Source organism: Solanum verrucosum, unplaced genomic scaffold (genome assembly GCF_900185275.1).
Source record: "Solanum verrucosum unplaced genomic scaffold, falcon-dt-bn FXZP01000261.1, whole genome shotgun sequence".
Classification (NCBI taxonomy): Eukaryota; Viridiplantae; Streptophyta; class Magnoliopsida; order Solanales; family Solanaceae; genus Solanum; species Solanum verrucosum.
This window is the reverse complement of record NW_026019969.1, coordinates 6231112-6245769: the sequence shown is the minus strand read 5'-3', so window position 1 is coordinate 6245769 and position 14658 is coordinate 6231112. Positions and strand designations below refer to the sequence as shown.

At 34.6% G+C, this 14658-nt stretch overlaps 1 protein-coding gene across 1 annotated transcript; it reads right to left on the bottom strand.

Annotated features, from left to right (window-relative positions):
• Window positions 1-432: 432 nt before the first annotated feature.
• LOC125815195 (translationally-controlled tumor protein homolog) lies at window positions 433-2727 on the bottom strand. The gene is made up of 5 exons (XM_049494608.1): window positions 2521-2727; window positions 1415-1488; window positions 1171-1299; window positions 927-1084; window positions 433-792 (listed from the first exon to the last, which is right to left on the bottom strand). The coding sequence occupies exons 1-5, from the start codon at window positions 2546-2548 to the stop codon at window positions 675-677; spliced, it is 507 nt and encodes a 168-aa protein (XP_049350565.1). The 5' UTR covers window positions 2549-2727; the 3' UTR covers window positions 433-674.
• Window positions 2728-14658: the final 11931 nt, after the last annotated feature.

Sequence of the window (14658 nt, the reverse complement as noted above, 5' to 3'; positions counted from 1 at the left end):
TCATAACACCTGTTGTACACGAGGGGGCTTAAACACATGAGGGTCGGCTCTGCTGTATCAGGCATAAAACAAGTGAGAGTCACCAAAACCAATCTTGTGCACGAGAACACATTAATCAAATGATAAGTGAACACGTGACCACCTCTCTTTGGTCGATTGAGCCTCTCTAGCATTCTTTGACCTAGACTTCATTCATCCATCTAAGGGAGATATGTGGGCGTGCCTCGGCAGAAAAATAAATTTTAGTCTTACATACCTTGATTCCCCAATTCATATAATTATGAAGCATCGACCTTTCCTTTTAGGCATCCATTTTTTTCAACAACAAATGACAAGTAAAGAAGCTATATTAGCAACTAATCAACAAGTTCAGGTCGTATCAAATATATGTTAAAACCTAGATGAGCGACAAGTTCGCAAGGCCTCAGAGAGTTGAATCAAATAGGCAAAATTGCTAATCAATAGAAAAGAACACTTTCAATTCAATCAGAGGGTCATTTGCTGTGTCCCACATAATAAGATTTTATAATGAAGAAAAACTGCAGGTACTGGTTACAACAAGTACCAAGGTTTAGAAGAAACGGACACAAATTAGCAAATAGGACCAGATATTGAAACTACATGAAACATAAACTCCAATGCAAAACTTCTAGCAGTAGCACTCCACCAGACATTTAGCACTTGATCTCCTTCAAGCCAGGTGCAAGGTACAAAAAGGTAGGATCAGCTGAACCATCTTTGTAGAACGCAAACACCAGGGCACTGTCGTCACTCATGCTCTCACCAACAAAGCTGCCAGCGCACACACATAGTATCAGTTTCTATTTCAAGGTGTCAAGTATGTAGAAGGAAACCAAAATGCATTCAACTTCAGTAAGAATTAGCTTAGACAACATCATCATAAATTGATATGAAAATGGACATACAATTGAAAGTCCTTGAGCTTTGGCAAAAGGAACTTAGTTGCTGATTCAATGTTCTTTTTAAATGCATCTTGTGCTTCTCCTTCTAGCTTGGGCGTCAGGTTCTTGATGTATTTCTTAATGAAGGCAACAAATTGTTTCTTGTCGAAAGCAGGTTGCTCCTGCAAATAGCAAACCGTTATCTATTCACATATAATTAACATGCATATTAAAATCGACTGAAATTTCCATAACTATGTATACAAACCTGAAGTCTAAAAGTGTCAACAATATCGACAACCTTGACAGCTTGGTCATCCACACCTTCATCTTCACCTCCACCCTCAGCAGAAGGATTTGCCCCAATGTTTACATCAACGGCACCTTGAACAACCCACTGTAATGTAACCAACACATCACATTATCTCTTTTTACATAGACTAGATAGTCCACAAAAATTTGGTTGCTAATATAAGGAAATTTTGGGAGCAATAATTAACTGGAGACCCTACCTTCCCTTGAACTTCCCAAAGCATTCCATTCTCAAGCTCTTTGTAGGGAAATGAGTCTGAGAGAAGCTCATCACCTGCAATATTTTTTTGAAGAGTTTTAAGTTTTCAAGAACAGCACCATACCAAGAAAGGGCCATAAACAAAAATTTTAAAGCCACGGTTACAAACAACAATATGTACAAAGACAAGAGTTACAAACAAGCTATGAATAGTGAATTTTCGCATATCAAGCAGAGACAGCAACTTTAAGGTGCACATAACAATAAATACTTTAATGGATTAAATTATGATTACTGTAACTCAAATAGCCTTCAAGATGTTTCATTGAACCAGAACTATTTTTTATATGACAAGGGAAACCCACAGCCGCTACCCACCCCGTTCCTAATCAATAGCTCCCAAACCACCACACAAGAGAGGTAACCCACACTAGGCAAGCCCGGTACTCAACCCAAAAGGCAAACCTGTTGCTTTTGTTGACAAGAGGTTTCGAACTTGAGACCTCCAACTTTTGGGACCTTGCAAAAGTCATCTTTTTGTGTTTGTTACATAAATTTGCAGTAACCGGATACATCAAACTAGGATTTCCTAAATAACATACGGCACAAGTCTAGCTAAACTAGAAGCAACCAATATTATGGATCCAAATTACTCATGTATGGCTCTTACATACAATATTACATCATAAAGCAAGGTAAAAAACATTGAGATCAAATCCTCTACAAGACTCTGTTAAAATATAAGATCCAGATTAGTAGATCTAGTTCTTAATTCCCAATAAAAAAGAAACAAGAGATAGCGCCGTCTTAATAGTTTAGGGCCTTTATGCAGACCACATAGTCAGTAACATCAGTCACAAATCAACCAGATCGTATTGATAGCTTCAGATCAAACAACAAATAAACAGAAAACTGCGCAAAATTCCATTATCGTAAAACAAAAGCGGAAGCATCAACAAGCGCCAATCATCCAAGAACGATTCGCTAAACAGAGTGCTGAAACAAAACTACTCTAACTTCAATGTTACAACTTTCTACCAAAAATTTAACAAAATATAACAAAGAGTGTGACAGAAACTAGAAAACTGAAGAAGGATAGAAGATTACCGGTGAGGAGATCCTGATAAACCAACATGGTTGAAGAGTAGCCTTTTGCTTTCTCTCTCTAAAAGGGATGATTGATAGGAAGAGAGAGGAAGAAAACGAGGGACCAGTGAAGGCTCGAGAAGGAGGGTTTTGGGTGGTGTACGGCGTCTTTATAGCTGGAGCGCTTGGTAAATTGACCAAATAAACCCGACTTCAATCCGGAATTACGTGATTGCCTATCCCAATTTGAGTAGGGTTCTGAATGCCGCCGCCGTCCGCACCATGTCACAACAGGAGCGAAGGCAATTTTACGCTACTACCCCGCCCACAATCATTTTACGCTACTAACCAGAATCAAAATATGTTCATTCTAATTTATGTGACAGTTTTTTAGGGGACGTTTGGTTACTGAATAAGGATTGAGTTATTCAGGTATAAAATATTGTATAAGCTTTATCGTAGCATTTTTTTGTCAAAGTATAAAATTCAACACACATAATACTATGTTTAGTTAGAAAATTAGAAAATCACATAACTAATACATGTTTAAATTATGAGTCAATCTATGTATTATTTTATACAGGGTAAAAAATGGAATAAATTATACCTGAATAAAAATATAAATTGACAATGTTGCCTTTCACTCTCAATCAAATATACACCACTTCTTTTTAGATAAACATTCAGATCCTCTCTCCATATCCGTAGATCTAGAATGACTCTTCATCTTTCAGGCAAATAGATTGAAAAACTTTCAATATGGCGTTCTTTCTTTGAGGTTAGAAGTTCTGAAACTCAAAATTTGGCTGATCTTGTTTTATTTTCTTCTTTTTCTCCTCCTGTTTTCTCTTTTTGTGTTTTTCCTCTTGTTAATCTGATGAGAGACGAATGAAATTATAGATCTTCTCAGTATTTTCTAGTTAGGTTGATGTTTTAGTACACCCAAATTTGATGTGGGTTTTGTTTTGTTTGTTCGAAAATTGTGCTTTCTGAAAAATGGGTTCATTAAGTTTTGTTGTTTTAGCTTCTAAAACTGCAAAAGATGAACATGTTATTTGCACTTTGACAAAATAATATTAGTATTCTAGCTATTGAAGCCAAACAAAAATAAATATTTTACCCTGTTTTTCAATGTTACTTTTCATTTTTTTTAAATAAAATTGAACATTCTAGTATGAAACAATCTATTACCTTCTTATTATACACAATGTGTTTGCAATAATTAGTTAAGTAACATGATTGATACTTTTTTTCTTTTGGATTCAATTTGATAATGATGCTGCAATTTTTAAATGAAAAATAGGTGTAAATGGATTCTCAGCGATGTTGAATGCTTTATGATCCTCGAGGAGATTGTGATACATTCGTATAATGTCCTTATTTATTTTTATGGCTATTTACATCATGTTATTAAGAAACTAATCTAGAAATAGACGGGTCATTCGATATTGTATGAGTGCTAGAATTCCTAAAATTTTGTCTCATCTAAATGTTCTCATTCGTGACAATGATATTGTATGTATTGACAAGCTTAAGATGGATAGAAATGCCTTTCACATTTTAGCCTCCTTAGCCAAGAATATTGGGGGGTTGACAGATAGTAAAAATATGTCGAGTACTGAAAAGTTAGCAATTTTCTTAAATATTTTGGCTTATCACGAAAAGAACAGGTCTGTCAAAGTTGATTATATTAGATCGGGGTGGAGTGTAAGTCGAGCCTTTAATGAATGTCTAAGAGTTATTCTTAAACTAACTCCAGTGTTACTTGTTAAACCTAATCCGGTGCTCAAAGATGATAGTGATGATTGATGGAAATGGTTTAAGGTAGGTAAATTTCAATCTAACATTTGATTTACTACAACAAACTTGAAATATTATGGTGAAAGTATTTTTATTTTTAATAGTCCTTTAGTATTTAGAATTGAATTTATCTTATAGGGTTGTCTTGGTGCATTGGATAGTACTTACATTTCCATTAGAGTTGAAGCAATACATAAGACAAGATACAGAACACGAAAAAGAGATACATCAACTAATGTCTTGGGGGTTTGTGATAGAAATCTCAACTTTATTTATGTATTACCTGGTTGGGAGGGATCAACCGCTAATGGTCCGTATTGCGAGATGCCGTTCTCCGAAGAAATGGGTTGAAAGTACCTCAAGGTATGCTAAATAATAGGCAGACTGTAACACCCCTAAATATTAACCAAGAGTCGCATGTCAATTTACCATTGCTTAATTACTATAATATGTTTTACTCTCATTTTGGGAACTTGGAATATTGTGATAATTGCTAACTTGCTTAACATAAATTGTGATCGTAATTTAAGGTATTGTATTGGGTAATTTCATAATATTCTAATTAGAATTATGTATAACTTTAAAAAGAGATGAGGGATATACATATAGGTGTATATGTATGCATTTTGGGCAGCACACATTTTTTTTTTTTGGGCAACACCTTCGAAGGACAGTTGCCCAAGTGATAAACATCACTTGTTTGACTATATATTTTCACACCTCCTTTAGTAAATTCATTTTCCTCAAGTCTTAGAACCTTACATATCTAAACAGATTGTTCTTCAAAATCACAAGAGAAAAACTTGGCCCTTTTGACTGGAATTCGAGATACACACTTCTTTTTGGTAAGTGACGAAATATGTTTCTGAGCTGGGTAGTGTTTGGTATTTTATGTATATCTCCTTCTCTAGAACTTATTTTACAGTGAATAAATATGATTTGGAAAGCTAATTCGTAGACCTACAACTCTTATGTTTATGTAAAACTCTGATTTAGCTGTTATGGATTCGAAATATGGGACACAACATAGGAAAATTTCTGTCCAGATTTTGAAATTACAAATCATGTATGAACAACTGTTAGTGTTTTGAATATATATTGTTGTACAAAATATATTTTGCAGTGATTTTTGTTTGTTTGCAACCCTAAGAGATGTATCTACATCTTTCACGAAGGTTATAAAGTCTAGTTTTGTCGTTTTCCTTTTCAAATCTAAGTTGCGACATGAGGTACTAGGCAGGCTAGAATCATTGTTTCGGGAGCATAGTCGTATTTGTACATGCTAAGCTTACTTGTGATGATAATCTCGTTTTACATCAACATTATTGAGTTGCTAGGAATTAAAGAAGTTATTTAATTGTATTTTTAATGTTGTATATACTCATGAACAAGTTGAGGACCTTGAAACGTTGGTTGGTCTACGGTCTGAACTCGCGAAGTTGTGTTGGACTGTTTCTTTGCTAAAGCACCGAGGTTTGTGTATAAACTTGTACTTGCACTCCTTTAACTGCTGGTATATCTGAAAGTTGATCTTGGTACCTTGGTTACCTCTTGCCACTTTGCATTGTCGTGTTAGTATCCTTTAAGACGTTAAAAACGCTTATGTAACTCGCCCACTTGTATGAATTATTTGATCACTTGGTACTCTTGTTGGGACCTTGTCCTTCTTGTGGCTGTGACTTTGTCACTATTGGCATGCCTCTTGATTCAGATCATTTGCCATCTTGACTCTGGATTTTTAGTCCGTCTTAAGAATGGAAGTTGTCCATTTTAAGTACGAACTAGAAAGCCATTTTTAATATGGTTCTTAGTTCTCTTGATTATTGGGCTTTGACCCTTCTTGATACAGGGCATCGGCCCTTCTTGATACTTGTTTGTGCTTGGTGTGACGACATGATGTATATATTGGGCGAGTCTTGTTATTGAATCTCTTGGAAAATGGTGCTATGAGCGTTCTTGACATTTGGACCTCTAAATATCGAACTTGATACTTTAATTATATTGTTTACTTGATTTAATTATTATGTTTCTATAGTGCTTCCCATTTGGACCTCTAACTATCCGATGGCTCCGAACCTATAGTTTTGCACACTAAGCTATATGATTAGCGATAGTTGTTTCTATGGTAGGGAATGATCGAGAGGAGGCATGAAGTAGGCAATTGAAGATGGAGATTTTGAGAGCTTTAAGGAAGATCACCTTTGCATATAGGCATCTATATTTTGTATAAACCTTGGGACTTGTAGATGATCTATGTGTTGTATATTTACACGAAATTTTGAGGACTAATTTGATCATGTCACTATGGGTTGTAATATAAGTATGGCTCTATGTTTTGTTCTTTTGGGGTGTGTAAGCCCAAGTCTTGTAACATATTAAACTTACCACTAATTTAAAATGATTGTGTGAAGCATGAACGACCTAGTTTGGGTACTCGGAAGTTGATAATATTCTTTTTATGTCATTTTTACTAGTGTGAGGACAATATATGCATAAGAATCTCGCAAGTTATTGACTTATATTATTTCGGAAGGGTCGCTACACAGACCCTTGTCTATTTCTACTACATCAAAATAGAATAATATTTAAAGTATTTATATAATTATTTACATTTTTAGGCAAGTAGTATTTGTGCGATGGAGGATATACAAATGGAAATGGTTTTCTGTCTCCCTACCGAGGAAACATATATTGGCTAAAGGATTGGCAGGGTGACAATCCATCACCTCGATGTCGAGAAGAGCTCTTTGATATGAAGCATGCTAGGGCGCGTAATGTTATTGAAAGAGCATTTGGACTATTAAAAGGACATTGGGGAATTCTTAGAAGTCTTTCTTAGTACTCGGTTAAGGTTCACAATAGAATTATTAGTGCATGCTATTTGATACACAATTTTATTCGAAGAGAGATGAAAGTTAGCCCATTAGATATGGAAATGGAATTCCACATGGAGAATCAACATGAACATGACAATATTAATACAATTGAAGCATCTGATGAGTGGACCACTTGGAGGGATGAACTAGATCAGTCTATGTGGAATGAAAGATTGGGAAATCAATCTTTATAATTTTAAACTATGTGGTCACTTTTGGTGTGCTTGTGCACTTTGTTTTTGATTTTCCGCTCACTGTAAAATGGAATAACTTTTATTATTTTGTGAAAACGAATAGTCAATCTTTTGTATATCTCACATTGTTGTTTGTACAGACAAATAGTGAATCTCAATGTATATCTATTATTTTTTAATACAAGTAGTGAATTTGTATATATGTCTTCACATTATCTTTTTCCCAGATCAATCAAGTTTATTACAATTTATTTGGTTATAATTGAAATAATTTACTTGTAAGTTGTAACTTAATATTACTTGTGATTTCATTTATAATTTTACAGATTGAAATGGCTAGTTCTACTGTTGTAACATCTAACACGTCCAGAAAGAGGGCAAGAAAATCAACACTTTCATCTCGAAGGGTATGGACTCCAGAAGAGGAACTTACTCTTGTAGATGGATTAAAAGAATTGTGTGTTAATGGTTGGAGATGAGATAATGGAACCTTTAGGCATGTATATTTAATGGAATTGAAACACTACATGAATGCTCGTCATCCTAACTGTGGATTGAAATCTCTACCACATGTTGATTCTAAAATGCGAGCATGGAAATAGAGTTATGCAACAATATCGTTGCTAAAGAGTCGAAGTGGTTTAAGATTCCAATATAGTGATGGAAGTATCTTTGTTGATGATCCAAAAGCTTGGGATGACTTGATAAAGGTAATTTATATTTATTTTAAATCATTAGGGAATTGCTACTTACTTATATTTTCTCTTAGTTAATGGATCTTTGTCTGTGGAATATTTTCAGATACTTCATGTACTTGTTCTTTATTTTCTTAGGTTGATCCAAATGCCAAGTCAATGAACTTAAAAAAATGGCCATTATTTGTTGATCGGGAAGAGATATTTGGCAAGGATAAAGCTACTGGAGAGTTTGCCGAAGGGCCAGAAGATGTTGTTGAAGAAATAGAAAGAATTGAAGCTCAAGAAATTACTAATGGCACGTCTGTGGGATTTTCTATTGATGTTGTCGACGTAGATGATGCTTCAGGCACAAGAGATCAACTGGAGCAACACAAATTCCATTTACTGCTCAAGATGAACCTAATGAATCAACTGGATCAGCACAAAGTTCATTCACAACTCAAAAAGGTGAAACCCATCAATCTCAGAAACAAGGTAATAGTTTTAAAGCATCATCTTCTAAAGTCAAAGAAAAAGGTAGATTCAAAAAAAGAAAAACAACTGAAGATGATAATGAGACTGTTCTTAGAGGTTTGATGGAGGTGATGAAACAATTCACTGAAAGCCATGATAAAAATATGGCTTCTTTAATTGACAAGCTAGGAAAGCGTGATCTATCTGAGATTCGTGGTAAGATATTTTCTATTATTGGATCCCCTGCATTTGAAATATACAACTCAGATGAACGAGTCAAGGCAGCAATGGGAATTACTCAAGATATAAAGAGGATGAAATTCTTCTTGAGCATCAGGGAACTTGAACGTCACAGTATGATATGGATGATTATTAATGATAAGCTTTAAATCACTGAATGGTTTTTGTGTAGCTATTTTGTAAGGTCTAACCATAATGGGATTTTTTGTTACCTAGTAGAATGTCCACAAATGTACATACATGTGAATGTTGTGGGCTTAAAGGAGGTTGTTTTTGTACAACAAATGCATGATTAGGTTCAACATTAGTGTTTGTGTAAGTAGCCAACCCAGATGTTATTCAAATTGCTAAAAATGCTGACCTAAACGGTAAGTCCATCTTCTCCAAGGTGTTTTTAATTCCTTCTTCTCCGAGACTGTATTGAAATTTTCTTTTCTCGCAGACTATTCAGCGGTTGGAGTAATCACAAAGATCCAGTTAGAAATACAAAGTACTCAGATGCTAATTTATCAAGTGATTATATGTTGTTGAGGATGGAATTCAACTTTTGAAGCTTGGTGCTTGTCATGGAAGGAAAATGTTACAAAAAATAGGAGACTTCTTTTGAAAAAAAATGGTAATTGTATGTCTTTGTTGTATGTGCCAGCTTTTGTAATTGAAAAATGAATTATGTAAGTTTCATTCACTTTAAATGAAGATGTGTTTAATAATTTAACAATGAATTATGTGTGAGTGAATTATTTCCTCATGAATGCTTTCTCATTTAGCTTAATTTGTATAGTCACGTAGTTGAGGTGCTCTAAATAAAGAATATCACATCATTATTGCAGCACTACCAGGTTGAAAGTGGCAGACAAACTATAGTAATTATGACAAAGACAAGGATTTAGATCCTCTGGATTGATAGTTAGTGAAAGTAATAGATTAACATTTTAAAGAACAACTAATGCACTTTCAAGTAAAGAATGGAAATAAAGTGATTCTGATAAATGTTACAACTATCTATCTACAATAGCTATCTATTCCTCATAATATATCTGATTGTATTTAATTAGAAGTGATGAAGGATCACAGTTATCTATCTACCATACACAATTGAAATGGTCAGCATTGGAGGTAAAAAATACATCCGTCCTTTGGTTAGTAATGAAAGATTAATGCAATTCTAAGGAGTGAATGACAATTGAATGGTAATCTTGTTATGGATTTTGAAGTTAGACTTTGAGCAACTAATGACACAAATAGGCTTGTCAGATTTTAGAACTGTTGGAAAACCATTTGGACTAAATTTCCAAGTTAAAATGCCTAGTTGCACAAACTCAAAACGAAAGCCTCGATATTCGAACCAGCCATCCTACTAGACCAAAAATGACCTTCCGGATCTAACTGCGCTAACGAAATTCTCATCTGATCACTTTTTACTAAGAATATTGGCTGAAGTCAAACTTTGAGTAAATTTCCAAGTTAAAACGTCTAATTGCACAAACTCAAAATGAAATCCTCGAAACTCAAACCAACCATCCTACTATACCAAAAATGACCTTCCAAATATAACCGTGCTAATAGAATTCTCATCCAATCACTTTTTACTAAGAATATTGACTGAAGTTGATCTTTGACTAAATTTTCAAGTTAAAACGCCTAATTGCACAAACTCAAAATGAAGGCCTCGAAACCCAAACCAACCATCCTACTAGACCAAAAATGACCTTACGGATCTAACCGCGCTAACAGAATTTTCATCCGATCAATTTTTACAAAGAATATTGACTGAAGTCGAACTTTGACTAAATTTCCAAGTTAAAACGCCTAATTGCACAAACTCAAAATGGAAGCCTCAAAACCCAAACCAACCATCCTACTAGACCCAAAATGACCTTCCAGACCTAACCGCGCTGACAGAATTCTCATCCAATCACGTTTTACAAAGAATATTGAATGTAGTCGAACTTTAACTAAATTTCCAAGTTAAAACGCCTAATTGCACAAACTCAAAATGAAAGCCTCGAAACCCAAACCAACCATCCTACTAGACCAAAAATGACCTTCCGGATCTAACAGCTCTAACAGAATTCTCATCCGATCACGTTTTACCAAGAATATCGACTGAAGTCGAACTTTGACTAAATTTCCAAGTTAAAACGCCTAATTGTACAAACTCAAAATGGAAGCTTCGAAACGCAAACCAAACATCCTACTAGAACAAAAATGATCTTTCGGATCTAACCACGCTGACGTAATTTTCATCTGATCACGTTTTACCAAGAATATTGATTAAAATCAAACTTTAACCAAATTTCCATGTTAAAACACCTAATTGCACAAACTCAAAACCCAAACCAATCATCCTACTAGACTAAAAATGACTTTCTTGAGCTAACCGAGTTGATGCAATTCTCATCTGGTCACATTTTACCAAGATATTTGAAATTTAGTTAAAGTTTGATTTCTTTCAATATTCTTAGTATAACGTGATCAGATGAGAATTTCATCGGCACGATTAGCTCCGAAAGGTCATTTTTGGTCTAGTAGGATGTTTGGTTTTTGTTTCAAAGCTTCCATTTTGAGTTTGTGCAATTAGGAGTTTTAACTTGGAAATTTACTCAAAGTACGACTTCAGTCAATACTCTTGGTAAAATGTGATCATATGAGAATTTTGTTAGCGCGGTTAGATCCGAAAGTTCATTTTTGGTCTAGTAGGATGGTTGGTTTAGGTTTCGAGGCTTCCATTTTGAGTTTGTGCAATTAGGCGTTTTAACTTGGACATTTAGTCAAAGTTCTACTTTAGTCAATATTCTTAGTAAAATGTGATCGGATGAAAATTCTGTCAATGCGGTTAGATCCGAAAGGTCATTTTTAGCCCAGTAGGATGGTTGGTTTGGATTTCGAGGCTCCCATTTTGAGTTTGTGCGATTAGGCGTTTTAACTTAGAAATTTAGTCAAAGTTCGACTACATTCAATAATCTTGGTAAAATGTGATCGGATGAGAATTATGTCAGCGCGGTTAGGTCCGAAAGGTCATTTTTGGTCTAATAAGATGGTTGATTTGGGTTTCGAGGCTCCCATTTTGAGTTTGTGCAATTAGGAGTTATAACTTGGGAATTCAGTCAAAGTTTGACTTCAGTCAATATTCTTAATAAAAAGTGATCAGATAATAATTATGTTAGCGTGGTTAGATTCGTAAGGTCATTTTTAGTCTAGTAGGATGGTTGGTTTGGGTTTCGAGGCTCCCATTTTGAGTTTGTGCAATTAGGCGTTTTAACTTGGAAATTTAGTCAAAGTTCGACTTCAGTCAATCTTCTTAGTAAAAAGTGATTAGATAATAATTCTGTTAGCACGGTTAGATCCGTAAGGTCATTTTAGTCTAGTAGGATGGTTGGTTTGGGTTTCGAGGTTCCCATTTTGAGTTTGTGTAATTAGGCGTTTTAACTTGGAAATTCAGTCAAAGTTTGACTACATTCAACATTCTTGGTAAAATGTGATCGGATGAGAATTCCGTCAGCGCGGTTAGGTCTGAAAGGTCATTTTTGGTCTAATAGGATGGTTGGTTTGGGTTTTCGAGGCTTCTATTTTGAGTTTGTGCAATTAGGAGTTTTAATTTGGAAATTTACTCAAAGTTCGACTTCAGTCAATATTCTTAGTAAAAAGTGATCGGATGAGAATTCCACCAGCACGGTTATATCTGGAAGGTAATTTTTAGCCTAGTAGGATGCCTGGTTCGGGTTTCGAGGCTTTCGTTTTCAGTTTGTGCAATTAGGCGTCTTAACTTGGAAATTTAGTCCAAATGGTTTTCCAACAGTTCTAAAATCTGGCAAGCCTATTTGTGTCATTAGTTGCTCAAAGTCTAACTTCAGAATCCATAACAAGATTACTATTCAATTGTCATCCACTTCTTAGAATTGCATTAATCTTCCATTACTAACCAAAGGACGGATGGATTTATTACCTCCAATGCTGACCATTTCAATTGTGTATGGTAGATAGATAATTGTGACCCTTCATCACTTCTAATTAAATACAGTCAGTTACATTATATGCCTTTTTATAGATCTAAAATTTCATTATCTTCTAAGAGGCAAATCTTGAAGAACGCTGAATCTAAATTCTTTCTTGAGGTTAGAAACTTTTGAAATCTAACCTTTTCTTATGCTTTCGTCTTCTTCTTATCATATTGTTTTTTTCTCTCTTGTAAATCTAGTGAGAGACAAATGCAATATATGTGAAAATAAGTTAGTATACTTTTGTAGTGAATCATAAGTTAGTATAAATTGTGATTTTTTTACATTCTTACAGATTAAAATTGGCAGTCCGACTAAAAGAAGGTCTAACATGTCTCAAAAAAGGGCAAGGGTGTGGACTCAAGAAGAGGAACTCACTCTGGTTGATGGATTAAAAAAGTTGTGTGCTAATGATTGGAAAGAAGATGATGGAACCTTTAAACATGGATATTTGATGGAACTTGAACAACACATGATTGTTTGTTATCCTAATTGCGGATTGCAAGCTCTACCACATATTTTTTCAAAAATAAGAGGGTGGAAAAAGCATATATGACCCTATCGTTGGTAAAAAGTCGAAGTGGCTTAGGATTTTGATACAGCGATGGAACTGTCTTGGTTGATGATCCAAAAGCTTGGGATGACTTCATAAAGGTGATTTACAATTGTTTAAATTATTAGTAAACTAAAGCTAGTTAGTTATATTTTCTCTTGGTGAATATAATCTCTGTCTTTGGAATATTATCAGTTACTTCATATACTTGTTTCGTTTTTTCTTAGGTTGATCCATATGTCAAGTCAATGACATTTAAGAAATGGCCATTATTTGCTAATTGGGAAGAGATATTTCGCAAGGATGGAGCTACTGAACAATCTGTCGAGGGGCCAGAAGTTGGTGTTCAAGAAATAGAAAGAATTGAAGCTCAAGAAATTGCTAATGACATGTCTTTTGAATTTCCTATTATTGTTGTCGATGAAGATGATGCTCCAGCGAAAAAAGAAGATCATTGCTCAAGGGGAACCTAGTGTATCAGCTGGAGCAACACAAAGTTCATGGAGTGCTTTTTAAGCATCAATGGACTTGATCGTTACACTATGGTATGAATGATTATTGATGATAAACTTTAAACCTTTGCATGGTTTTTGGTGTAGCTACTTAGTAAGGTATAAGTATAACCATGGCCTAGTTAAGTTTTATTTTGTCTATGTTTTATGTGCCAGTTTATATAATTTAACAATGAATTATGTAAGTTTCTTTCACGCTTAATGAAGGTGGGTCTAGTTTGATTCGGTGAAGCCACGGTACTAGAATTTCAAGTTTGTCTCAATGGTATATGTTAGATTTGTTGTATTCTTCATCTTACAAAATTTATTTTATCACTATTTTGTTGCTTGAAAAATGGACTCTCAATTTTAGGATATGGCAGTATGTGAAAATTGTAACTGAATGAATTATTGTCTATGGGTGAGGACAATGTCGATAATTGTTGAGGATAGTGTCTAGCAATAGATTGTTTTGTTGGAAGTAAGCATCCTCTATCAATGGTTCTTGCCATTGGAAGTAAACGATATCTTTCAATGTGCATATCAATGGCTTTGCTTGAAGTAAGCTCTGGAGCTTCCACTAGTTCTTGCCAAGACTTTTGTAAATATGATCTCCTTCATCAAATAGAAAAAAACAAACTTCCTCATTTCTATATTATAGATTATTGAAGTAAAGGCATCAAATATAATATCTAGCATTAGTACGCGGTGTTGCTTAGATATTAACTTATATGTATCTATTTTTGTTATATGTACACATAGTTATATGTACTAGCATATCAATAAGTTTCAACTATTACAATATTGGTCCCGTGTTAACACGTGTCATATATATACATCGGTTCAACTATACGAG

What these genes read in the sequence shown, in the direction of transcription:
- LOC125815195 (XM_049494608.1), bottom strand. Translation starts at nt 2,548, where the DNA reads ATGTTGGTTTATCAGGATCTCCTCACCG. An exon ending in TTTGGGAAGTTCAAGGGAAG is followed by an intron (nt 1,300 to 1,414) that starts GTAGGGTCTCCA and finishes GTTACATTACAG; the next exon opens with TGGGTTGTTCAAGGTGCCGT. An exon ending in AAGCTCAAGGACTTTCAATT is followed by an intron (nt 793 to 926) that starts GTATGTCCATTT and finishes GTGCGCTGGCAG; the next exon opens with CTTTGTTGGTGAGAGCATGA.